This window comes from Scyliorhinus torazame, chromosome 7, assembly GCF_047496885.1.
Source record: "Scyliorhinus torazame isolate Kashiwa2021f chromosome 7, sScyTor2.1, whole genome shotgun sequence".
Lineage (NCBI taxonomy): Eukaryota > Metazoa > Chordata > Chondrichthyes > Carcharhiniformes > Scyliorhinidae > Scyliorhinus > Scyliorhinus torazame.
The window spans coordinates 293,363,732-293,390,003 of NC_092713.1; the positions used below are offsets into that span (position 1 = coordinate 293,363,732).

The 26,272-nt window shown below is 46.3% G+C and overlaps 1 protein-coding gene across 3 annotated transcripts in view; it reads right to left on the reverse strand.

Annotated features, from left to right (window-relative positions):
• Nucleotides 1-26,272, reverse strand: part of slc36a1 (solute carrier family 36 member 1) — an 81,678-nt gene that overhangs the window by 35,974 nt on the left and 19,432 nt on the right. For 2 of the 3 annotated variants that reach the window (XM_072512609.1, XM_072512610.1), the window contains exons 4-8: nucleotides 20,503-20,591; nucleotides 15,811-15,906; nucleotides 9,289-9,373; nucleotides 4,315-4,533; nucleotides 2,155-2,253 (exon numbers count right to left, since the gene is read on the reverse strand). In XM_072512609.1, coding sequence (XP_072368710.1) covers nucleotides 2,155-2,253; nucleotides 4,315-4,533; nucleotides 9,289-9,373; nucleotides 15,811-15,906; nucleotides 20,503-20,591 — 588 coding nt within the window. The remainder of the gene's footprint in view (nucleotides 1-2,154; nucleotides 2,254-4,314; nucleotides 4,534-9,288; nucleotides 9,374-15,810; nucleotides 15,907-20,502; nucleotides 20,592-26,272) is intronic. The other variant, XM_072512611.1, reaches the window with a different exon arrangement.

Below are 26,272 nucleotides of genomic sequence, written 5' to 3' on the forward strand. Positions count from 1 at the left end.
AATGATTTAACAGATTAACAGCTAGAAAGGCAAGATCATAAAAAAACAGCAAGCTGGCTTATTTAACGAGAAACAAGATGCCTATACTGTCTGCAAAGAATTGCAGCCCAGAATGCTTTGCTTTGGGAGCTAAAGCTAAAATTAATTTAAACGCTACAGCGACATGGAGATTGGTGGAGTTTAGGAAAATGCTCGAGTTTCAATTTACTTATGTGTTTGTTGGGGGAGCAAGGATTCTGCAGGAGGGGAAAGGTACTCCTGTTTGCAGGCCTCACGCAGAAAAAAGTTTGTCTTAGTCGGTTGGGTGTAGTCAGGACTCAGGAAACATCCCAAGAGCCGTTTGATGGCTCTGTGCAGTTTGGGCTCTGGAACAGTCCTGGGCAGGTGAGAGGGCGATATGAGGTCACTAGCTCCATGCTAGAATGGGTTAGAGCCAAGCAGCAGTCCTAGGAGCCATTTATAGCTTGGGGTAGCTGGAGAGATTGGAGCTCAGTGAAATTCAGAGGCAGTGCCAGTCCAATGAAGGCAGCCAGCAAGTTTACATTGCACCAGTAAGTAGAGGCTGGAGTTCAGATTCATAAACCCAGGAGAACGGAATCCGTGAGGCGAAACTGAAATGCTTGGGGGGGGGGGGGGGCACAGTCATGATGCAGTCCAAGTGGGAGCAGCTTTAAGGGAATTCAAAGAATAAACCTTGAAAGCGAAAGGTTGGGAGTCCCTCATGAGGGTGTCAGTATTTACTGAAGTCTAGGTGGTTGTTGAGAAATCTGTGAAATCCGCATTGGTCACATTTGCCGTGGGTTAGATGGTTAAAGTATCTGTCTAGTGAACAGGAGACCCTGAATTCAAATCTTAGCGGTGCCTTCATACGTTTAATCGAAGATTAACTTTTAACACAATACTCCTATGCTGCACCCAATGACTATGTCTATGTATTTACATTGTGTATTTATCGTATGTCCTATGTTTTTCATGTATGGAACGACCTGCCTAGATTGTATTCAGAACAATTCCTGTCACTGTATCTCGGTACATATGAAAATAAATCTAAATCTATTCATTGTACTGTCATCTGACCACTATTAGCTTGTTAATTCATATGTACCTCACATTAACCCTGACTATTGAGCACAAGATAGCTACTGTTAAGTTGTTTTATCATTTTGACCTCTTCTATTTTATTTGTGTTGTTCAAAACCCATGGAATCTTGTAACTTTCTCTTAGTAAGTAGACTTTGTCGACTTCAAAACAAAACATGATTGGTGCCTGACCGGATATTACAAAAAGCTTGGGGGCGAGGGTCTTGTCTAGGATCATAGCACCATTCATTCTATCAATATTATTTTGTAACTTGCTACTTCAATCTGGGTGTCATTGGCAAATTTGGATATATAGTTTTTTTATCCAATTAAATGTTAATAAACATGCTGAATAGTTGAGGACCCAAGACATATACTTGAGATGCACTGCTAGTTCCATCCTGCCAGTTAGAATACCTGCTCATCATCCCTGCTGTCTCCTGCCACAGCAACTTTATATGAACTTCCAGGTGTTGCTAAGTTACCACCTGTAGATATTCCCCTTTTCACTCCTTTACAAACAAGTGAATGCTATTAGAGTATAGGTCAAAGGTGTTTGAGTGAAGAATAACTCTAGCTGTTTATGAATCAGAGACAACATTTTTTTAGTGCTTGCTAAAACATTATCCAATCATTATCTTATTGTTTTTCGTGGGCCCCACTCAAGTTCAAGTTGGCTGTTGCACGATATACTGATCAACAGCGACTAAACTTCAAAAGTACTCAACTGGTTGCAAAGCATCTGCAGATGTAAAAGCTGCAACATAATATACCTGCAGCCAAGAATGCAAAAGAATGCAAAAACCCTGCCAGTGCAATACACAAGATCACGCAAGTGGCAGAAGGAAGTCAGTGTCCATCCAAAAGAAGCAAAGCTTTGCAAATGTAGGAAAGGTTATACAAAAGTAAAATGAAATTAAGGTTTCTATTACAGCAATAGCTTCTGCGACAGTTATCAAACTGAATTAATTACCAATTACTATACAGGAGTCAGGTGTAATCTCCGATTTAAACATCACTGTCCAACAGGCTGCCAATATCATCCTTCGATATAATAAACACATTTTCACTCACCACACCAATGCCTTCAAATGCAAATATTGCTGTTCCGAAAAACATTGCGTAACATTTCCACCCAGCCACTGGTGGTAGATTATTGGCATATGTTGCACTCTGCAAGAGACAATGGTGATTAGATTAGACATTTCGAAATGTCACTTTGACAACACGCTCCCTACCAGGCCATTTGAATACACGCATTAATGCCGAATTCCAGAATGGGAATGGTCAGATATTTTGTAGGGAAATTGATAAAGAAAAAAATGCAAGACTAAACCAGTGAGACCAAAATGCATGGTAAAAATAGTTACAAGGCTATGCCCTTCATTTTGAAAATAGGATTTAAACTTTGAACTGTCTGGAAATGTTGTAATTTGAAATGAGACAGAACAAACTAATTAAAAATACAAGGCCGCTTTAAGGTGAAGATGAAAAAAGAACAAACAAGGCACTGTCAGGGGTACCTGGAGAAAGATATTTCCCTATTCGCCCAAGACCGACTGAAATGCATCACCGTTAAAAACAAAACTTAGTGTTGGATATTTTTTTAAAACGGCTGCCTCAGATAGATCCACCCAAAGCCCCTTGGAAATACACAATGGGTGAAATATAACAGCTTAAGCTACAGCCACTGCAGAGATTGCAGGAAAGTTTTCTGCAGAGCAAACAAGCTAAAATCTGGGTGCGGCTCTCTCCCTTTTGGAATATGTGTATTACCCAGTTCACAAGACAATGTTAGAAACCTACCAGCGAACGGAGACCTCGTAATAATTGCAACATCTTCTACATCTGACCACATCCACAAAACCAGCTAATCTAAATTTGCCACAGCGTTTAAAAATCTACACTTCAAAGACAATCAATCAAAGGACACTGATCTTACATTCTCCTAACCTTTTTTCCTACTGTACTCTTACCTTCTCTTGTTTCTGATACATGTGTGTGCGATGTTTAAAATATTTATCTTGGATTTTGTGGTTTAAAAAATTTGATCTTTAACTCAAGTAAACCTTGGTTGATTGACTCCTTATAACTCACAGCTTAAATAGATAATTATATTCTGATTGTTTTCTTGGGCCCCACTCAAGTTCAAGTTGGCTGTTGCACGATATACTGATCAACAGCGACTAAACTGGCTGCAAAGCATCTGCAGATGTAAAAGCTGCAACATAATATGCCTGCAGCCAAGAATGAAAAAGAATGCAAAAGCCCTGCCAGTGCAATACACAAGATCACGCAAATGGCAGAAGGAGGTCAGTGTCCATCCAAAAGAAGCAAAGCTTTGCAAATGTAGGAAAGGTTATACAAAAGTAAAATAAAATTAAGGTTTCTTTTACAGCAATAGCTTCTGCGACAGTTATCAAATTGAATTAATTACCAATTACTATACAGGAGTCAGGTGTAATCTCAGATTTAAACATCACTGAGAAAAGGTATAGCCTCACAAAAAAGAAACTCAGACCTTTTTTGTGACCAACGGAGAAGGCTGAAAGGGACAGCCAGTACAACACTTCTCATTTGTCACAATGATACCCAAAAAACGCAAGAAACCAGAACACTCACATAATCACACCTCTCTGGCTTGGGAGGCTGTTGCCCAGAACAATAGCATGGCAGCTGTCCCCTCCCCTACACACCCCTGCAAGTGCTATCTAGTGCAGGAAGCAGATTAATTATCTCATTTACTCTGCCAAATTAAGTCCTCTCAGATCCCTCCCTACATATCAGTGGGACATTTCATGATAACCATGCACAATTTATTGACTCATACCATAATATTGGAAACATTTGTCATGGATTTGATTTTAGATGGCAAACACCACAGACAGGCAAGATTTGTCCAAATATAGGATGAAATTATGCTTGGATCCTCCTTGGGTTCTGTTCCTGAAGGCAGGTCTTTAGTGATTATTTGCCACACCATGGCAAAGTGATGTGATTTAAAAAAGACAGGAAGCATGCCCCGAGTCTACCTCAGCCAGAAAAGGAATCAAATCCCATGTTGTTGGAATTAATCTCTGATCTACGCACTAGCTGTCTACCACAGTATTAAACAGTACTTTTAGAACAGCACCAAAGAAACTGCAGACTACTTAAAAATACTCCATGGAACAAACACTTTAATTTTACAAAATCACATCATAGAAAGCTTAAAGGGGAAAAAAGATTACTCACAGAGAAGATGTACCAGTAGATCAGAACGAGGCTCACACACATGGCTAGGTTGGCTAGCAAAGAAAAAGGTGCCAGGTATTTCCAGTTGCGAATGTATACCAACAGAATAATGAATGGCAGAAAACTAAGCATGTACAAGCGGCTGTCCATACTTCCAGGTTCCAATGTTGTGGTGTTTTCATAGCAGTTATTACTTGTAGAATTTGCTACATCCACAATCTTAAAAGAAAAGTAGTCATGCAAAAATTTAAACATATGTCGCACAGAAATGCATCTTTGTCATTTGTTTGCCCCTGCTAAAATGTGGCAATGAGGTTGTGGTCCTTGCCTGTTCCTCACATTATTGGGTTCTTCAGTTCTCCAAAGGCCACTTTCAGGGTGACTGACTGAAGACAGGATATCCAGATTAATTAATTTTTGAATTCATAGTAAAATCATGGACTCAAAATTAGATTCAAAAAGGGACCAATATTCCAAACTTTGCAAGAAAGGAAGTATAGCTATCCTACAAACTAGACACCTGCACAACTGGAGTCAACAAATTATCAAATAAATCAGAATTTTAAACTGAGACTGATATTTATTTCACTTTCCTTCTCCTACCGGCCCCCCAATTTCCAAAATTTTTAAACATATAACATCAATGGCGCTTCTAACAGCCATGCTTGCCAGCTTCACTCAAAAGGCAGTGCACTCAGCTCAGGAGATTGTGGGTTCAAGCCCCAAGGGCAGCCAGTGGCGTAGTGGTAATGTTGTTGGACTAAGAGATCCAGGGTAATAATGCACTGCGGACCAGGGTTCGAATCCCACCATGGCAGATGGTAAAATATGAATTCAATAAAAATCTGGAATTTAAAGTCGAATGATGACCATGAAACCATTGTCGATAATCATAAACTCCCATCTGGTTCACTAATATCCTTTAGGGAAGAAAATCTGTCATCCTTAGCTGGTTTGTTCAAGATGCACAGCAATGTGATTGATTCTTAAATGCACTCAGGGATGGGCATTAAATGCTGGCCACATGCCATGAACGAATTCCAGAATTTGAACAAGTGTAGTAAACAAGGGAGTGCTGCATCATCCAGTATTTACAATCATACGAGTCAAAAACTGTCCTCGTCTTCAGGGTGGGGGGTGCGAGAAATCCCGTATATTTTGTTGAACATGAGTTTTGAGTGACGTCAAATAATTGCCTGGTAATTCATTCAGTTACTTGGTCAGCTTACAAACAGTGGCTGTACTGCAGGAATAATCATGGGCTGCTAAAAGCAGAGGGTGAGAAAAACACTAAGCAGAAGGCATAGCTGAGGTGCTAAATGAGTACTTTGCACGTGCCTTCACTAGAGAAGAGGATGCTGAAATAAAACAGTAAAGGAAAATAAACTAGGAATTTGTGCTCAGATAAAAGTGGATAAATGTTCAGCAACACTCAGTGGAAAGTCTGGACAGGACCCACCCCAAGTAAAGGGGGAAATTTCAGAGCATCAGGGCACAAGCTTCTCATCCCTCCGAAATGGCAGCAAGGCCAGAGGAGTGTTACAATTGTTACACCCCTGTTCATAAAAGATTAATTGCCACTTGAAAAAGTATGGATAAGTAAAGAAAAATCAGGATGGATTAGTTAAAGGAAATCACTTTAATTAATTTGATTAAGATTCTTTGATGAAGTGTCCGGGAGGATTAATCTGGATAGTGCAGTTGATGTGCATACAGACTTTCAAATCTATTTTATATGAAATACCATATCTCACGTGTCAGCGAGAATGAGTGCGAGCATGAGAGGGGGTTTGGAAATAAAGCCTCCATCTATAATCACATTGACCATGGAGGTAGACCAAGGTTGATATGGAAGTAGGTGCAGGGACAAGAGGTAAAGCAGCAAAGATTTCTTGGCTCTCAGATGTGCAGGTATCCTTTGGGAAGGTATTTTAAAGCTGGAATCAAAAAAAGTCTGTTGAAGGTTTCAATGGAAACAGCTAATCAGATAAGTAATCAAGTTTTTGAACTTAAAAAATAAAATAATATCCTTGAAGGGCCAGTGCCAGGGGAAAAGCTGCAGAACAGTGTTTCTATTGACACATTACAAATCCTATAGGGCTTTCAGCAACATCAAATTCACAGGTCTAAAAGATAAAGAAATTTTACCCTGCTCTTTTTAGCTAAGATTTATGGAACAAAATAGAGGCACTTCTCATCTGCACACAATAGACATATTAAACTTAGCAACTGTGTGTAATTCCGAAGGGCCTCATTGTCGAATTTTAATCTGGTTATTTTTTGCAATTCTTCACACTTATGAAAACTTCTGTTCGACAATATTTTTAATATGAATTTATTTGGGAAAGTTAAAATAATGCACTCTGCGACAGCAAAAATGTTTCCTTCTACAACTTTCCAACAATAAAACAATACCAGCTGCAACATGGAGTTGGTTTATCCTTTCTATAGAGTACAGAATAGCAAATTGAAATATGAAATTAAATGAAAATTGCTCTTGTCACAAGTAGGCTTCAAATGAAGTTACTGTGAAAAGCCCCTAGTCGCCACATTCCGGCGCCTGTTCGGGGAGGCTGGTACAGGAATTGAACCGTGCTGCTGGCCTGCCTTAAAAGCCAGCGATTTAGCCCAGTGTGCTGAACCAGTCCCTGTTCGGAAATGGAAATGGTTCCGTTAAGGGAATGCATCGATGTAAATGTGCAGCTAAACGGACAGACCGCAGACTTGTCCCTGCATGCTGTTAAAGATAACTATCCAGCCATAATGGAGAGAAACTGGCTATTTAAAAGTATTGAATCTTTCCTGCAAATATGAATTTCTTTCCCCCAAAATCGAATTTACTGTCATCGTGTCTATATGATGCAATGTGCAGAGGCCAATGTTAATGAGGCAGTCACCGAAATCAGTGTCACCATTTGTAATAGCATGAGTAATAAAATATTTTTCTGTCAAATTAAGAATATTGTACAATGCTGTTAAATTATAATTTGTACTCCCTAGTTTAACAGTCATGGTGGGGGTCACCTATAGGGTGCACACAAACTGATAATACTGTTGCTGCCCTTAATATTAATGATGCATCTGCCTATATAACCAGATACCAACAATGAGAGTTATAATTTTATTGGGTCGTTTTGGTGAATTGATTGATGAATCTGGAGGGGGGAAAAAATAGCATGCTGAATGAGGGTGAAAGTTAAAGGGCGTGGAGGGGATAATTTTAAAAATATTCCGTCATGGGATGTGGGTGTTGTTGGCTGGCCAGCATTTATTGCCCATCCCTAATTGTCCTTGAATTGAGTGGCTTGCTAGAACATTTCAGAGCGTATTATTAAAGAGTCAACTATATTGCTGTGGATCTGGAGGCACACGTATGCCAGGCCAAAAGGACAGCAGGTTTATTTCCCAAAAGGCGAGTTAGTGAACGAGATGGGTTGTTAAACAATAATGGTTCTATGGTCATCATCAGACATTTAATTCCAATTTTCTTTTATTGAATTCAAATTTCAAACCCAGAGCATTACCTTGGGTCTCTGGATTATTAGTCCAGTGACAATACTGTTACGCCATCGCACCGCCGCCCCCTGCCCCCCCCCCCCGCCCGCCCCCCGCTCCACACGTTAGGTGGACAAACTGGAGAAGTTATTGCCATTGTCCTTGGGGCAGAAATGGTTATAAATAGATCTGATAGTGTTAAAAAAAATGACAAATAGTTTTGGTTGAAGCAAGGAGAACCAGTTTACAGTAGTGGTAACCAGAAATCACTGATTCGGTATGATTGGCAAAAGATCAGAGGCAACATGAGGAGGAACCTCTTGCAGCAGGTGAATAGGGTGTGGAATGAACTGCCTGAAAATTTGGTAGAATCTGGGGCGGGATTCTCCAACCCCCCGCCGGGTCGGAGAATCGCCGGGGGCTGGCGTGAATCCCGCCCCCGCCGGTTGCCGAATTCTCCGGCACCGGATATTCGGCGGGGGTGGGAATCGCGGCGCGCCGGTTGGCGGGCCCGCCCCCCCGGCGATTCTCCGGCCCGCGATGGGCCGAAGTCCCGCTGCTGGAATGCCTGTCCCGCCGGCGAGAATCAAACCACCTCTCTTACCGGCGGGACAAGGCGGCGCGGGCGGGCTCCGGGGTCCTGGGGGCGATCTGGCCCTGGGGGGGGGGGGGGGGGGGGGGTGCCCCCACGGTGGCCTGTCCCGCGATCGGGGCCCACTGATCCGCGGGCGGGCCTGTGCCATGGGGGCACTCTTTTCCTTCCGCCCTCGCCATGGTCTTCGCCACCCCCTCCACTGTGCATGCGCGGGGATGCCGTGAGCGGCCGCTGACACTCCCGCGCATGCGCCGCACGGCAAAGTCATTTCCGCGCCAGCTGGCGGGGCACCAAAGGCCTTTCCCGCCAGCTGGCGGGGCAGAAATCAGTCCGGCGCGGGCCTAGCCCCTCAGGGTGAGGGCTCGGCCCCTCAAGATGCGGAGGATTACGCACCTTTGGGGCGGCATGATGCCGGACTGATTCGCACCGTTTTTGGTGCCGGTCGGCGGACATCGCGCCGATTGCGGAGAATCCCGCCCCAGATTCAAGACGAATGTAATACTTGAGGGATAAAATGTACAGGTCTATGAGTATAAGCATGAACGTGGGATTAACTGTATTGCTCTGAAAAAAATGGGTCGAATGGCCTCCTTCTCCACTGTCGGGATTCTACGATTCAGGTCTGACAGGCTGAATAACTTCACGCCCATGCTGCATAATTCGATGACAAAAGCATAAGTTATTGTACGCAACATTCCACATTTACATTCCAGTATCACTGTGATTGGATAGGTCATTGCCTGAAGTCAGGAATTCCTTCATGTAATGCTCCTTTTGAGTAAGTGAAGGTTGGGTAGAGGTGCACGGTGATGGTTTTACCAGTGTCGGATATCTACAATCCAGTGTCCAGTCAAGATGATTTATTAACAGCGCTGCTAACCCACCTGCTTAATGTTGTCAGCCAGAAATACGAAGTAAACACAGCAAAACCCCAGTTGGGTTAGAATCAAAAAGAACTCCACCAAAAGCCTGTAAGAAAATAGCAGTAACAATCACAAGACTAAAATCAACTGATTTGGCTAATATGCTCAAATACAAACTACGCAGTTATGTATTATAAAAATATCTAATATAGAGGGTGGCACAGTGGTTAGCACTGCTGCCTCACAGCTCCAGGGTCCTGGGTTCAATTTCAGCATTGGATGACTGTCTGTGTGGAGCGTGCACTTTCTCCCAGTGTCTGCGTGGGTTTCCTCCGGGTGCTCCGGTTTCTTCCCACAGTCCAAAGATGTGCAGGTTAGTTGGATTGGCCATGCTAAATTGCCCCTTAAGTGTCCAGGCGTTTAGATGGGGTTATTGGGCTACAGGTGGCATTGTGGGCTTAGGTAGGGTGCTCTTTCCAAGGACCTGTCAATGGGCTGAATGTAAATAGAACTGTAAATTATATGATTCTTTTTTTTTAAACAAACAATTGTATGGAGGTATTTTAGGCATATAGAAAAAATGACATTGTACAATACCAAAAAAAAGTCAAGACACAAATTACACATGAAACATAATGCAAACCATGGCTCTGTTCACGCACGGACCTGCCTCAATATCCCCCTACTTTACTGTACTGTACTGTACTCTACCCCCTACCCCCCCCCCCCCCCCCCCGCCCGGCCCTCTCAAGGCGAATTTGACTTTCTCTAGGCCAAGAAAGCTCGCCATGTCCGATAGCCATACCTCATCCCTTGGGGGCTTTGAGTCCATCCATGCTAACAGTATTTGTCGCCGGGCTACCAGGGAAGCAAAGGCCAGAACATCGGCCTCCCTTTCTTCTTGGACCCCCGGGTCCTCCGGAACCCCCAGGATTGCCACATCTGAGCTCATTACCATCCCAGTTTTCAACACCCGGGACATGACATCTGTGAATTCCTGCCAATCCCTCCTCCAGCCCCCCCCCTCCGGGCTCCTCCTCCCACTTAAGCTTCAGGTCCTCGGTCTGCTTATCCTCAGCTCTCATTAGCTCCTTGTAGACGTCTGAAACTCTACCCTCTCCCACCTCTCCCCTAGAAACTACCCTGTCCTGCCTCCCCTTCGGCGGGAGATGTGGGAAGGACGGCACCAGTCTGCGTACAAAATCCCTCACCTGCAAGTGTCTAAAGTCATTCCCTCTCGTCAGCCCAAACTTCCCCTCCAGTGCCCTCATGCTCGGAAAGCTCCCTTCCAGGAACAGATCCCCCAGACTCAATCTCCACCCTCCTCCACAGTCGATACCACCCGTCCAAGTTCCCCGAGGCAAATCGGTGGTTGACGCATATTGGGGTCCACACCGATGCGCTTACCTCCCCTTCATGCCTCCTCCACTGGCCCCAGATCCGAAGAGCCGCCACCACTATCGGGCTGGTGGAGTACCGTGCCGGCGAAAGCGACAGAGGCACCGTGACCAGGGCTGCTGAGCTAGTGCCCCTGCACGAAGCAGCCTCCATCTGCTCCCAAACCGACCCCACACCCACCCACCATCCATTTCCTTATCATCGCTATGTTGGCCGCCCAGTAATAGTTGCTGCAGTTCGGCAACGCCAGCCCCCCTTTTCCTCTGTTCCTTTCACGCATCACCCTCTTCACCCGCGGGGACTTCCCCGCCCATACAAATCCCAGAATAGGACCGCGGGATAAAGATGGGGAGGCACTGAAAAATAAACAAGAACCGCGGGAGAATCATCATCTTAACAGTCTGCACCCTCCCCGCCAATGACAGCGGGAGTGCTTCCCACCTTCGCTCCCTCACTCGTTCCACCAGTCAGGACAGGTTGAGCTTATGAAACCTGCCCCAGTCCCATGCCACCTGAATCCCCAAATATCGGAAACTCTCCCCCACTATCCTGAACGGCACCCCCTTCAGCCTACTCTCCTGCCCCCTCGCCTGAATTACAAATAACTCACTCTTAGCCATGTTCAGTTTGTATCCGGAGAACTGGCCAAATTCCCTCAGGGTTGCCATAATACCGTCCATCCCCATTGGGTCCGATACATATAACAGCAGATCATCCACGTATAACGAGACTATATGTTCCCCCCCCCCCGCCCCCCCAGACCAGTCCTTTCCAGCCCCTAGACGCTCTCAGTGCAATTGCCAGCAGCTCTATGGCCAGCGCAAACAGCAATGGGGAGAGAGGGCAGCCCTGTCTTGTCCCACGGTGCAGTCTAAAGTAGTCCGATGTCATCCTGTTCGGCCTTACACTCGCCTCCGGGGCCTGATACAATAGCCTAACCCAGTCAATGAACGCCCCCCCCCGAACCCGAACCGTCCTAGTACCTCCCACAGATAATCCCACTCGACCCGGTCAAAAGCCTTTTCAGCATCCATAGCTACGACTATCTCCACCTCCCTACTCTCCAGGGGCATCATAATCGCGTTGAGCAGCCTTCTTATGTTGGCCACCAGCTGCCTCCCCTTTACAAACCCGGTTTGGTCCACCACAATTACATCCGGTACACAGTCCTCAAGTCCGGTCGCCAAAACCTTGGCCAGTAACTTGCCGTCTACGTTAATCAAAGGGATCGGCCTGTATGACCCACAGGCCTCCGGGTCCTTATCCCGTTTCAGAATGAGCGAGACGGTGGCCTGCGACATCGTCGGGGGGGGGGGGGGGGGGGGGGGGGGTAAACTCCCTCTGTCTCTTGCCTCGTTAAAGACCCTGACCAGCACCGGTCCCACTATCCCGGCAAATTTTTTGTAAAACTCCACCGGATACCCGCCTGGCCCCGGGGCTTTACCCGACTGCATGACCTTCAGGCCCCCCAACACCTCTTCGATCTGACCAGGGCCCCCAGTCCGTCCACCAACCCCCTCCCCACTCTTGGGAAGGTCAGTCCGTCCAAGAATCGCCTTACACCCCCCCCCCCCGGGTGGTTCCGAAGTGTACAGCCTCCTATAAAAGTCCCTAAAGACCTTGTTCAGCTCTGCTGGATCACCCACTAGATTACCTTCCCCATCCACTACCCTCCCTATTTCCCTAGCCGCTTCCCTCTTCCTCAGTTGCTGCGCAAGCATTCTACTGGCCTTCTCCCCATGCTCATAAATCGCACCTTTTACCTTTCTAAGCTGCTCTACAGCCTTGCCTGTAGTCAGAACTCCAAATTTGGCCTGCAGCCTCTGTCGTTTCCTGAGTAACTCTGGCCTCGGGGATTCCGCGTAACTTCTGTCCGTCCGTAGAATTTCTTGAATCAGTCGGTCCGTTTCTGCCCTATCTGTCCTGCCCCTGTATGCCCGGATTGAAATCAGTTCCCCTCTCACCACTGCCTCCCAGAGCACCGCTGCCCAGACTTCTCCAGTATCGTTCACCTGCAGGTAATTCTGCATGCATTTCCTCAGCCTCTCGCACACCACCTCGTCCGCGAGTAGTCCAACGTCCAACCCCCATGGTGGGCGCTGAAAGCTGTCCTTACAAAACTGCAGGTCTACCCAGTGCGGAGCATGGTCCAATATGGCAATTGCCGAATATTCTGCCCCCACCATTCCGGCCAGCAGGTCCCTACTCACAACAAAGTAGTCAATTCGGGAATACACCTTGTGGACGTGGGAGTAGTACGACAACTCTCTCGCCGTCGGCCGGCTAAATCTCCACGGATCTGCTCCCCCCATTTGCTCCATGAACCCTCTCAGTTCCTTTGCCATCGCTGGCAACCTGCCCGTTCTGGAGCATGACCGGTCCAGATTTGGGTCCAGGACCGTGTTAAAGTCCCCGCCCATGATCAACTTACACGAATCCAAGTCGGGGATCTTCCCTAGCATCCTCCTAAAAAGGTCCACGTCGTTCCAATTAGGGGCATACACAATGACCAGGACTACTCTCACCACTTCGAGCTTACCCCTCACCATAACAAACCTGCCACCCCCATCCTCGACAGTGTCCTCCGCCTCAAATTGTACTCTTTAATTAATCAGGATCGCAACCCCCCTCGTCTTAGAATCAAGCCCCAAATGAAAGACCTGACTGACCCAGCCCTTCCTTAACCTAACCTGGTCTGCCACTTTCAGGTGCGTCTCCTGTAACAAGACTATGTCCGCCTTCAGAACCCGCAGATGCGCAAACACATGCGCCCTCTTCACTGGCCCATTTAACTCTCTAACATTCCAGGTGATCAGCCTGGTTAGGGGGCACTTCGCGCTCGCGCTTCCCCCCCCCCCCCCCCCTCCCCCTTTGCCGATCAGCCATCCCCTTTCCTTGGCCAGTCCCCCAGCCATGTGTCGCGCTTCCTCTGGCCCGTGCCCTGGCCGGCTTCACCCATGACCTCCTCACTGTTACCATGCCCAGTTTCCATCCCCGTCAGCAGAACAACTCCCCCCCCCCCCCAGCAACACCCTCCTATCAGCTAACCCCTGCCCTAATCTAACTATATGGACACCCCCCCCCACCTCCGTTCCCGTTGACTAGCTGCACTGAACTAGCCTGGGGCTCTCAGCCTCGGCTCTAGCCCGTCTCCCACCGATTGTTCCCAGTCACCCCTCCCCCTCCACACCACTTCCCCAGAGCAGCCCTACACTCTATGCAAGTCATAAACAACCCCCACAATAGCACAATTCAAGTTAAACAAGAAAAAAAAGAGATAAGAAATAACAGGCACTCTCAGTCCTTCCCATACAGACACAGAAAAAATTTGCACAAAGTTCCCCTGAAGCATCAATTTTAACCCAACCCTTTTAACTGTTTATTTTATTAATTCGCTCCCAGCCAAACTCCAACTAAGCAAAGAGCCCAAACATGAAACATTCAGGTACACCATGCAAAAAAACAACAAAAAAACATATACATCCCAAAATGGGAGAGACACCACATATATTTAAAAGCTCTAACATGAGTCCAAACGTCCTCAGCTCAGGGCCAGCCCTTGCTTCTTAACAAAGTCCATCGCCTCTTTGGGTTCCTCGAAATAGTGGTGCTGTCAATTATACGTAACCCACAGTCACGCCGGTAAAAGCAGCCCGAATTTCACCTTGTTTTTATACAGTATCTCCTTCACCTGCCTGTAGCCTCCCCTCCTCTTGGCGACCTCCGCGCTCAAATCTTGGTACACACGCAGGGTGGTATTGTCCCAAATACAGCTTTGTGTGCTCTTTGCCCATTGCAGCACCCGTTCCTTGTCCAGGTACCTGTGAAAGTGTACCACCATCGCTCGTGGGGGACCCCATTGTCGCGGCTGCCTCACCTGCACTGTGTGTGCCCCATCCACCACAGGCGGGCACAGGAACACCTCGTTCCCCAGAAACCTTTGAAACATACCCTCTACATATGCGGCAGCGTCTAGCCCTTCTGCCCCCTCCGGGAGGCCCACGATTCTCACGTTCTGCCGGCGAGATCTGTTGTCCAGGACCTCCAGCCTTTCCAGAAGCACTTTTTGCTGGTCCCTCAGCCTTCGAATTTCCACATCCGCCCCCGTTTGAAAGACAGCCTGCTCATCCACTGACTTCTCCAACTGCTGGAGTGAACTTCTCAGCCTGATCCTCCAGCCTTTTTCCCATCCAATCAATCAACTTCTGAAGCGGCTCCAAGTTGTCATGCTTCAAAAAGCCCTCCTGCATAGTCAGCAGTAGCTGCTCCATTGTGGGCTGGGCTGTCGGCTCATTGCTCTGACCACCAGCCATGCTGGTCTCTCTCACAGCCTCCACTGTGCCCTTACTCGACCACTTCTTCTGCTGTTTACGGTCCCTCCAGCTTCTTAGGTCCATACAATTCTGTATGGGTCCAGTGCCCGAGTACTATTGCTTTCCAATTCTGCGCTCAAAAGCCCAAAAAAGTCAGGGGAAAAGGTCCAAAAGTCCGACCGAAACGGGAGCCACCAAATGTGCGACCTACTCCCTCATAGCCGCCACCGGAAGTCTAAATTCTATGATTCTATAGCAAATTTAGTATAGGACCATGACAGTCCTGTAGCAAATAGAAGGAAGCATTCATGATGTAACCCCAATCGTAGTTGCTTCCTGAGTTGGAAGGAGACAGCAGTGCACTGGGATACGTGGAATTGGGTGGTATTGGGTACATCAGGGTGAGAGCGATAATTAATGGTATCCAATGAATGGAGGCGTGAAATAGGAACAGAAAGAGGGAAGAACAATAATAGACATTTTAACAGAGGGTGACACGGTGGCATAGTGGTTAGCACTGCTGCCTACAGCGCTGAGGACCCAAGTTCAATCCCCACCCTGGTCAATGTCTGTGTGGAGTTTGCACATTCTCCCAGTGTCTGTGTGGGTTTCATCCGCACAACCCAAAGATGTGCAGGTTAGGTGGATTGGCCACGCTAAATTGCCCCTTAATTGGAAAAAAATAATTGGGCACTCTAAATTTATTTTAAAATATAGAAAATAAAGTTCAGCAGCAAGCAGAAATGTAGCGCGTCACTTGTACATTACATTGCAGCACAACTTTTCATCTATCCATATACAAACACTCAGCTTGCCCCAAAGATTCAAATACCTTCCAACAAATGAATATCTCCGCAACCACAGACTGGGGCATTCTTCCAAACTGTACATCACCGCATTTCCATAATCCAGAAATGGTTTCTGTAACCTAAGTTTAAATATTCAAAAAAATTTGAATTCCAAACATTCTTTCCCATGAGACAACAATTTCAACAAAATACATCTTTCTTACCCCCCCCCTCTACCAATTCCAGATTTTGTATTGAATTGCAATTGTAATTATTTCACAAAATTTTGCGAATTCCTCGAAAGAACACAGTTAATTCCAATTCAATTGTTCAGATAGAGCAACCAGATGGAACAGGAAATAGCCAACAGTGTTGCAGATCGATTAATCCAGAGAGTGATATTGATCTGACTTTGAAAAAATATGAAGAACCTACTGCAGTCCAGACAGGGGAAACAATAACATTTACTGCAGGTTTAGGATTGTTTAATAATGACTATTGGAAAATTCTAATATATTCTTTTATTTTTATCAACAGTCCAGAAGGCCATTCAGCCCATCGAGTCTGCACCGACCCTCTGAAAGAGCGCCCTATCCCAACACATCTTTAGACACCAAGGGGCAATTTTCAGCATGGTCAATCCACCTAACCTGCACAAATTTGGACTACGGTAGGAAACCAAAGCATCCGGAGGAAGTCACGCAGACACGGGGAAAACGTGCAAACTCCAGAGTCACCCTGGGTCCCTGGTGCTGTGACGAAGCAGTGCTAACCACTGTGCTGCCCCATTATTAGCTTTGACCCAGAATCCATCCAGTAAAGAGAACTAAAAGATTAACTGACTAAACTGAATCGAAGATTGGGCATTACAGACCAGGAGGGTCTTAGGGCTCTCTGCTTCTTACTTAGGCAGAGGTCCGAACAATCTCTGGTCACTACTACTCTCCCGCCTAGTTGAACTTGTTTCTAACTCAACAATTTCTCCATTAATTGGTCTCACTTCCTGCAAATAAAAGGTGTGGCTATGGGTACCTGCATGGGCCCCAGTTATGCCCGTCTTTTTGTGGGCTATGCGGAACATTCCTTGTTCCTAGTCCACTCAGGCCCTGTCCCACAACTCTTACCATTACATCAATGACTGTATCGGTGTCGCTTCATACTCATGTTGGACCTGGCAAAATGTATCCATTTTGTTTCCAATTTACACCTCTTTCAACTTCACGTGATCCATCTCTGACATTTTGGGCAGCACGGTAGCAGAGATTTTTTTTTATTCGTTCTTGGGATGTGGCATTGCTGGCTGGGCCAGCATTTGTTGCCCATCCCTAATTGCCCTTGAATTGAGTGGCATGCTCAGCCATTTCAGTGGGGGCAGTTAAGAGTCAACCGCATCGCTGTGTGAGTCTGGGGTCAAATAGAGGCCAGACCGGACAAGGATGGCAGGTTTCCTTTCCTGAAGAACATAGTGAACCAGATGGGTTTTTACGATAATCGGCAATAGTTTCATGGTGATCATTGAGCATTCAATTTCAGATTTTAATAGAATTCAAATTTCACCATCTGCCATGGTGGGAATTGAACCCGGGACCCCAGAGCATTACCCTGGGTTTCTGGATTACTAGTCCAGTGACAATACCACAACGCCACCTATGGCACTGTTGCTTCACCGCGCCAGGGTCTCAGGTTCGATTCCCGTTGGGGTCACTTGTCTGTGCGGAGTCTGCACGTTCTCCCAGTGTGTGTGGGTTCCCACCAGGTGCTCCAGTTTCCTCCCACAAGTCCCGAAAGACGTGCTTGAGGTGAATTGGATATCTGATTTCTCCATCAGTGTACCCAAACGGGCGCCAAAGTGTGGCAACTCGGGGTTTTTCACAGTAACTTCATTGCAGTGTTAATGTAAGCCTACTTGTGACAATAATAAAGATTATCTTCTTGACCTCTTATCTCCAATTTTGCCAATAGATTGACCGCCAGTATTCATTACAAACCCACCGACTCCCACAGCTACCGCGACTACAGCTCCTCACATCCTGCTCCCTGTAAGGACTCCATCTCATTCTCCCACTCGCTGGAAGGACTCAATCTTAATTCTCCCAGTTTCCCCGTCTCCCAACGAATCAATTTTGATCATGCTACCTTCGAAAATAGAACTTCTCAAATATCTGCCTTTTTCTTTAACCAAGAAAAGGTTTCCCTCACTGTCGTTGACAGGACACATAACCATGTCCGACTCATCGCCCGCAACTCTACACTCACCTCTTCCACTCCCTCCAAGAACCATGATAGGGTCAATTTTGTTCTCACTTTTCATTCCACTAGCCTCTTCATTCAAAGGATCATCCTCTGAAATTACTGCAAACTCCAGCAAGATGCCAATACAAAACACATCTTTCCCTCACCCCACCTGTCCGCATTCTACAGGGACAACTCCCTCCATGACACCCTGGTCCACTCCTCCATCGCACCCAACCCTTTGTCACCTTCTGATGCAATTACAGAAGGTTGATCACCTGGCCCTTTACCTCCTCTCGCCCACTGTCCAAAACACCAAGCATTCCTTTCAGGTAAGCAGTATTTCATTTGCACCGTCTTCAATTTGGTCGACTGTAATCACTGCTCCCTATGTGGGCTCCTCTACATTGGGAAAACTGAGCACAGACTGGGTGATCACTTTGTGGAACACCTTCGCTCAGTCCGCAAGCATGACCCCAACCTCCGTGTCGCTTGCCATTTCAACGTTTCAAGTCTGGGTGACTCTTTGTCACAGCTAGAGAGAACCTCATTTCCAGTTCTCTCTAGCTGTGACAAAGAGTCATCAAGATTCAAAACATTAGCTGCCTTCCCTCTCCAAAGATGCCCAGTATTTTCTGTTTTTGTTTCAGATTCCAGCATCTACAGTAATTTGCTTATAGGAACATAGGAACAGGTGTTCAGCCCTCGCGGCTGTCGCGGCCTTTGAATGAGATCATGGCTGATCTGTGGGCTAACTGCAAAAGCTGCCTTTGGTTCATTTCCCTGAATATCTTTGCTCAACAAAACTCTTTCTATCTTAAATCAAATTAAAATCAACTGTTCGAGCTTCAACTGCTGTTTGTAGGAGAGTTCCAAACTTCTACCACCCTTTGAGTGAAGAGGTTCTTCCTATCATCTCTCCTGAACGGTCTACCCCTAATTTTTAGACTATGTCCCCTAGTTTTAGAATCTTCAACCTGTGGAAATAGTTTATCTTTATCTACCCTGTCTTTCCTGTTAATATCTTAAATGCTTCGATCAGATCACTCCTTCACTTCTAAATTCTCACGAAAACAGGCCGAATTTGTGTAATCTCTCCTTGTAACTTAAATTCCTGTAGTCCAGGTATCAATTTTGTAAACCGACTTTGCACTCTCTCCAAGGCCAAAATATCCTTCCAAAGTTGTGGTGCCCATAACTGCTCACCGTTCTCCAAGTGGAGTCTAACCAGGGTTTTGTATAGCTACAGCATAACCTCTTGTGTCTTTATACTCCAATCCTCCAGATTAAAGGCTACCACTCCATCAGCTTTTTTGATTATTTTCTGCACTTGTTCCTTGTATTTTAAAGATCTATGCACCTGAATCCCAAGTTTCTTTGGGCATCCACTGTACCTAGCCTCTTTCCATTTAGAAAGTACTCTGCTTTATCCTTTTTTGGTGCAAAATGGATAACCTCACACTTGCTTACACCGAATTCGATCTGCCACAATTTTGCCCATTCACCTAGTCTGTCAATGGCCGGAATTCTCCGGCTGTTGCAATTTTCTTTTCCCAGCTGGCAGCGCACCCCCGTGGGTTTCCCGACAGCGTGGGGTGGTTTCAGTGGGAAATCCCATTGACAAGCAGCAGGGAGATAGAATCCCGCTGCCAGCAAACGCCGTGCCGCCGAGCAACACGTGACTGGGGACCAGAGAATCCAGCTCAATATTTCCTTGCAATTTTATGCCATCGCCTATCTGTCTATAATGCCACCTATAACATCCAGACATTCCCCTGTCCCTTACCTCATTCAACTCTTCGAAAAAATTTTAAGATTACCTTCCCTTCATGAATCCATGCTGGCTCTACCTGACCGATGAGACAATGAAGTGTTCAATTTCCCATCCCCGATTATAGACTCCAGCAATTTCCCCACCACAGATGTTAGGCTAACCGGTCTGTAATTCCCTAGTTTCCCCGTTCTTAAAAAGTAGAGTGACGTGCAATTTTCCAATCCAGAGGGACTACACCTGAATCTAAGGAACTCTGAAAGATTATAGTTAGGGCATCTACAATGTGCTCCCCTAGTTCCTTTAACACCTTCAGATGGAAACCATTTTTTATTTGCTTTTATCTATAGTAAGAATCTGACCCTGCATGCAAATTTAAAACTGTGCATTAAGTGTTAGAGAACCAATTTTCAATGCCCAGTTTGGGTTCCAGAAGACAGGAATTCCCGAGATATATAAAAGGCATTAGATAAATGCAGGTTATTCAGATAGTTCCACTTAAAACAGAGGGGGGAGAACATGCAAAAGTCATAGTAAAAAGGGATATATATGTGCTCTACTATTATGGAAAAACAGTTATAAACTTGATGAAACAGAAATTCACTCACCAACTAAATATCATTTGAATCCCCCATAAGTCTTTAAGGACTGTATCAACAAATCTGCAGCATTATAGGTGTACAGATGTACAAGTTCTCGTTACATGGAGAATATTAGTAAAATCACAACTTACTTAGCACATAGATAGTGACTGCATTTGACCAGCAACTGCATGCAATGCACAGCTACCACTGCCATGATAATTAAGCTGATTGGACCGAGCTGTGGATAACGGAAAACTGAATTAAAACCTTATCTTTAACTCTGCATGAAAATATTATGAGATTTCTATTGACTCATGTATCTCATGTTTAATCTTTTTTGTAAAGTCTATTTGAACAAGCATTTTCGGCGCCACACAATTGGAGGACCAACAGAACCAGAGTAAAATGACGTAAAGTTCAACCTCCATGCTGCTCAGTGCCAGTTCAAAATTTAGCCAATTACAAGTCACAATGGCTGAAGGGGGTAAAAAGGGATTAATTGATTAGTAACACATTCATTTGATACCCCACCTTCTCTGTGGTATTCTAGCAGTTTCCATAAATTGGCTATTGATATTGTAAAGGCCATTTAGTCTAACAAGTCCAAGTTGGCATTTCACACCAACTAATAGTTCAAAGACAAAGGGCGCGATTTAACGGAAATGAAACAGAGACCCGGGTCGGGCATGTTTAGCCGGGTGTTTCCTGGCGCTGGCGGCGCAGAACCACCCCGCTATTAAATGGGACACAGTTCCATTTATGGGCCTGGGCGAAGAACGCCTGCTGAAGCGGCACCTAGTCTCATTTCCTGCACTAAATGGTGCCCAAATCTCTAGGCGCCCCCCCCCCCCCCCCCCACTGGGCACTGCCAAGGTGGTACCCTGCCCAGAGCCCAACCACCCAGGAGCCCCCGATCATCTGTAAGCCCCCCACCACACACACCAAAGTGCCGGTATGTCTGGTCGACGTTGGTGGAGACCAGTGCCAAATGGCGTTCACTCGGGTTCTTGAGGCGCGGGATCTAGGCACAAACATATTCAAGTGGGCCTGTCTGCACACTTGAATCTGCATATTTGAATCCCGCCCATCGTTAGAGCTCACAAGGCGTAACAAGGCCGTTAAACCTTGCGCGAGGCCATGAGATCAGGCCCAAAGTATCCTCAATATTGAAATTTGCCTTTTAATGTGCTGCCAGAGTTTATCGAGCCTTAATTGTTTGCTGGAGCAGGAGGAGCTAATAGACTAGGACAAATGGGCTTAGACTGACAAGTGGAAGGTAACAGGAGCACAAAACGCCACCAAATAACCATCTGCATCATTTGCCGATCACCTACCCAGGTTCACAAAACAGATGCCAAATGCTTAGCCACCATCTAAAAGACTTCAGTAAATTTGCAACATATTTTTCACTCACTTGGATGGGCACAATTGCAACAGCTGAAGCTCAATGTATGCCTAAGATCAAAGTAATGCACTGAAAAGAAAAGACTACTTTTTGGAGGGTAGTGAATGGATTGAAGAAGATAAGATTGGTAAAAATAAAATTGAAGCAAAAAGATAGAGAACAATAGCAAACAAAGAACAAAGAACAAAGAAATGTACAGCACAGGAACAGGCCCTTCGGCCCTCCAAGCCCGTGCCGACCATGCTGCCCGACTAAACTACAATCTTCTACACTTCCTGGGTCCGTATCCCTCTATTCCCATCCTATTCATGTATTTGTCAAGATGCCCCTTAAATGTCACTATCGTCCCTGCTTCCACCACCTCCTCCGGTAGCGAGTTCCAGGCACCCACTACCCTCTGCGTAAAAAACTTGCCTCGTACATCTACTCTAAACCTTGCCCCTCTCACCTTAAACCTATGCCCCCTAGTAATTGACCCCTCTACCCTGGGGAAAAGCCTCTGACTATCCACTCTGTCTATGCCCCTCATAATTTTGTATACCTCTATCAGGTCTCCCCTCAACCTCCTTCGTTCCAGTGAGAACAAACCGAGTTTATTCAACCGCTCCTCATAGCTAATGCCCTCCATGCCAGGCAACATTCTGGTAAATCTCTTCTGCACCCTCTCTAAAGCCTCCACATCCTTCTGGTAGTGTGGCGACCAGAATTGAACACTATACTCCAAGTGTGGCCTAACTAAGGTTCTATACAGCTGCAACATGACTTGCCAATTCTTATACTCAATGCCCCGGCCAATGAAGGCAAGCATGCCGTATGCCTTCTTGACTACCTTCTCCACCTGTGTTGCCCCTTTTAATGACCTGTGTACCTGTACTCCTAGATCTCTTTGACTTTCAATACTCTTGAGGGTTCTACCATTCACTGTATATTCCCAGCCTGCATTAGACCTTCCAAAATGCATTACCTCACATTTGTCCGGATTAAACTCCATCTGCCATCTCTCTGCCCAAGTCTCCAAACAATCTAAATCCTGCTGTATCCTCCGACAGTCCTCATCGCTATCCGCAATTCCACCAACCTTTGTGTCGTCTGCAAACTTACGAATCAGACCAGTTACATTTTCCTCCAAATCATTTATATATACTACAAAGAGCAAAGTCCCAGCACTGATCCCTGTGGAACACCACTGGTCACAGCCCTCCAATGAGAAAAGCATCCTTCCATTGCTACTCTCTGCCTTCTATGGCCTAGCCAGTTCTGTATCCGCCTAGCCAGTTCTGTATCCACCTTGCCAGCTCACCCCTGATCCCGTGTGACTTCACCTTTTGTACTAGTCTACCATGAGGGACCTTGTCAAAGGCCTTACTGAAGTCCATATAGACAACATCCACTGCCCTACCTGCATCAATCATCTTAGTGACCTCCTCGAAAAACTCTATCAAGTTAGTGAGACACGACCTCCCCTGCACAAAACCGTGCTGCCTCTCACTAATACGTCCATTTGCTTCCAAATGGGAGTAGATCCTGTCTCGAAGAATTCTCTCCAGTAGTTTCCCTACCACTGAAGTAAGGCTCACCGGCCTGTAGTTCCCGGGATTATCCTTGCTACCCTTCTTAAACAGAGGAACAACATTGGCTATTCTCCAGTCCTCCGGGACATCCCCTGAAGACAGCGAGGATCCAAAGATTTCTGTCAAGGCCTCAGCAATTTCCTCTCCAGCTTCCTTCCGTATTCTGGGGTACATTCCATCAGGCCCTGGGGACTTATCTACCTTAATATTTTTTAAGACACCCAACACCTCGTCTTTTTGGATCTCAATGTGACCCAGGCTATCTACACCCCCTTCTCCAGACTCAACATCCACCAATTTCTTCTCTTTGGTGAATACTGATGCAAAGTATTCATTTAGTACCTTGCCCATTTCCTCTGGCTCCACACATAGATTCCCTTGCCTATCCTTCAGTGGGCCAACCCTTTCCCTGGCTACCCTCTTGCTTTTTATGTACGTGTAAAAAACCTTGGGATTTTCCTTAACCCTATTTGCCAATGACTTTTCGTGACCCCTTCTAGCCCTCCTGACTCCTTGCTTAAGTTCCTTCCTACTTTCCTTACATTCCACGCAGGCTTCATCTGTTCCCAGCCTTTTAGCCCTGACAAATGCCTCCTTTTTCTTTTTGACGAGGCCTACAATATCTCTCGTCATCCATGGTTCCCGAGAATTGCCGTATTTATCCTTCTTCCTCACAGGAACATGCCGGTCCTGAATTCCTTTCAACTGCCACTTGAAAGCCTCCCACATGTCAGATGTTGATTTGCCCTCAAACATCCGCCCCCAATCTATGTTCTTCAGTTCCCGCCTAATATTGTTATAATTAGCCTTCCCCCAATTTAGCACATTTATCCTAGGACCACTCTTATCCTTGTCCACCAGTACTTTAAAACTTACTGAATTGTGGTCACTGTTACCGAAATGCTCCCCTACTGAAACATCTACCACCTGGCCGGGCTCATTCCCCAATACCAGGTCCAGTACCGCCCCTTCCCTAGTTGGACTGTCTACATATTGTTTTAAGAAGCCCTCCTGGATGCTCCTTACAAACTCCGCCCCGTCTAAGCCCCTGGCACTAAGTGAGTCCCAGTCAATACTGGGGAAGTCTCCCATCACCACAACCCTGTTGTTTTTACTCTTTTCCAAAATCTGTCTACCTATCTGCTCCTCTATCTCCCGCTGGCTGTTGGGAGGCCTGTAGTAAACCCCCAACATTGTGACTGCACCCTTCTTATTCCTGATCTCTACCCATATAGCCTCACTGCCCTCTGAGGTGTCCTCTCGCAGTACAGCTGTGATGTTCTCCCGAACCAGTAGCACAACTCCGCCTCCCCTTTTACATCCCCCTCTATCCCGCCTGAAACATCTAAATCCTGGAACGTTTAGCTGCCAATCCTGCCCTTCCCTCAACCAGGTCTCTGTAATGGCAACAACATCATAGTTCCAAGTACTAATCCAAGCTCGAAGTTCATCTGCCTTACCCGTAATACTTCTTGCATTAAAACATATGCACTTCAGGCCACCAGACCCGCTGTGTTCAGCAACTTCTCCCTGTCTGCTCTGCCTCAGAGCCACACTGTCCCTATTCCCTAGTTCTCCCTCAATGCTCTCACCTTCTGACCTATTGCTCCCGTGCCCACCCCACTGCCATACTAGTTTAAACCCTCCAGTGTGACACTAGCAAACCTCGCGGCCAGGATATTTATGCCTCTCCGGTTTAGATGCAACCCGTCCTTCTTATACAGGTCACACCTGCCCCGGAAGAGCTCCCAGTGGTCCAGATAATGGAAACCCTCCCTCCTACACCAGCTGTTTAGCCACGTGTTTAGCTGCTCTATCTTCCTATTTCTAGTCTCACTGGCACGTGGCACAGGGAGTAATCCCGAGATTACAACCCTCGAGGTCCTGTCTTTTAACTTTCTGCCTAGCTCCCTGAACTCCTGCTGCAGGACCTCATGCCCCTTCTTGCCTATGTCGTTAGTACCAATATGTACAACGACCTCTGCCTGTTTGCCCTCCCCCTTCAGGATGCCCTCTACCCGTTCGGAGACATCCTGGACCCTGGCACCAGGGAGGCAACATACCATCCTGGAGTCTCTTTCACGTCCACAGAAGCGCCTATCTGTGCCCCTGACTATAGAGTCCCCTATTACTATTACTCTTCTGCGCTTTGACCCTCCCTTCTGAACATCAGAGCCAGCCGTAGTGCCACTGCTCTGGCTGCTGCTGTTTTCCCCTGATAGGCTATCCCCCCCGACAGTATCCAAAGGGGTATATCTGTTCGAGAGGGGGACAACCACAGGGGATTCCTGCACTGACTGCCTGCCCTTTCTGGTGGTCACCCATTTCTCTGCCTGCACCTTGGGTGTGACCACATTTACATAACTGCGATCTATGACGCTTTCTGCCACCTGCATGCTCCTAAGTGCATCCAATTGCTGCTCCAACCGAACCATGCGGTCTGTGAGGAGCTCCAGTTGGGTGCACTTTCTGCAGATGAAGCCATCCGGGACGCTGGAAGCCTCCCGGACCTGCCACATCTCACAGTCAGAGCGCAGCACCCCTCTAACTGACATTGGGTCAATTAATTAAAATTAAAAAAAAAAAAAAATTTTGAATATTTTTTTAATATAAATAGTGGGGAATTTGTTGACTGTTGCCCACGGAAAAAGTTGTCACATTCCACTGGTTTCCATCTGCATAGTTTTTTCCCTACCAGTATGACTGAAATGATACCCACGTAAAGCAAGGGGAAATGAAGTGAGGCGTGTGCTGACTACACACAACATTGACTGTGTGTGTGCTCTCCTTTTGCAACCAATCAAGCATAAATATTTTTGTTTTTACCACTTGAAGTTGATGACATGCAATGATTAATCATTTTCTATGAAACATTCGGCATGTATGAAATATATTCAATCTTATTCATGGGTCATAGTGGATATGCGTGGGTTTCCTCCGGTT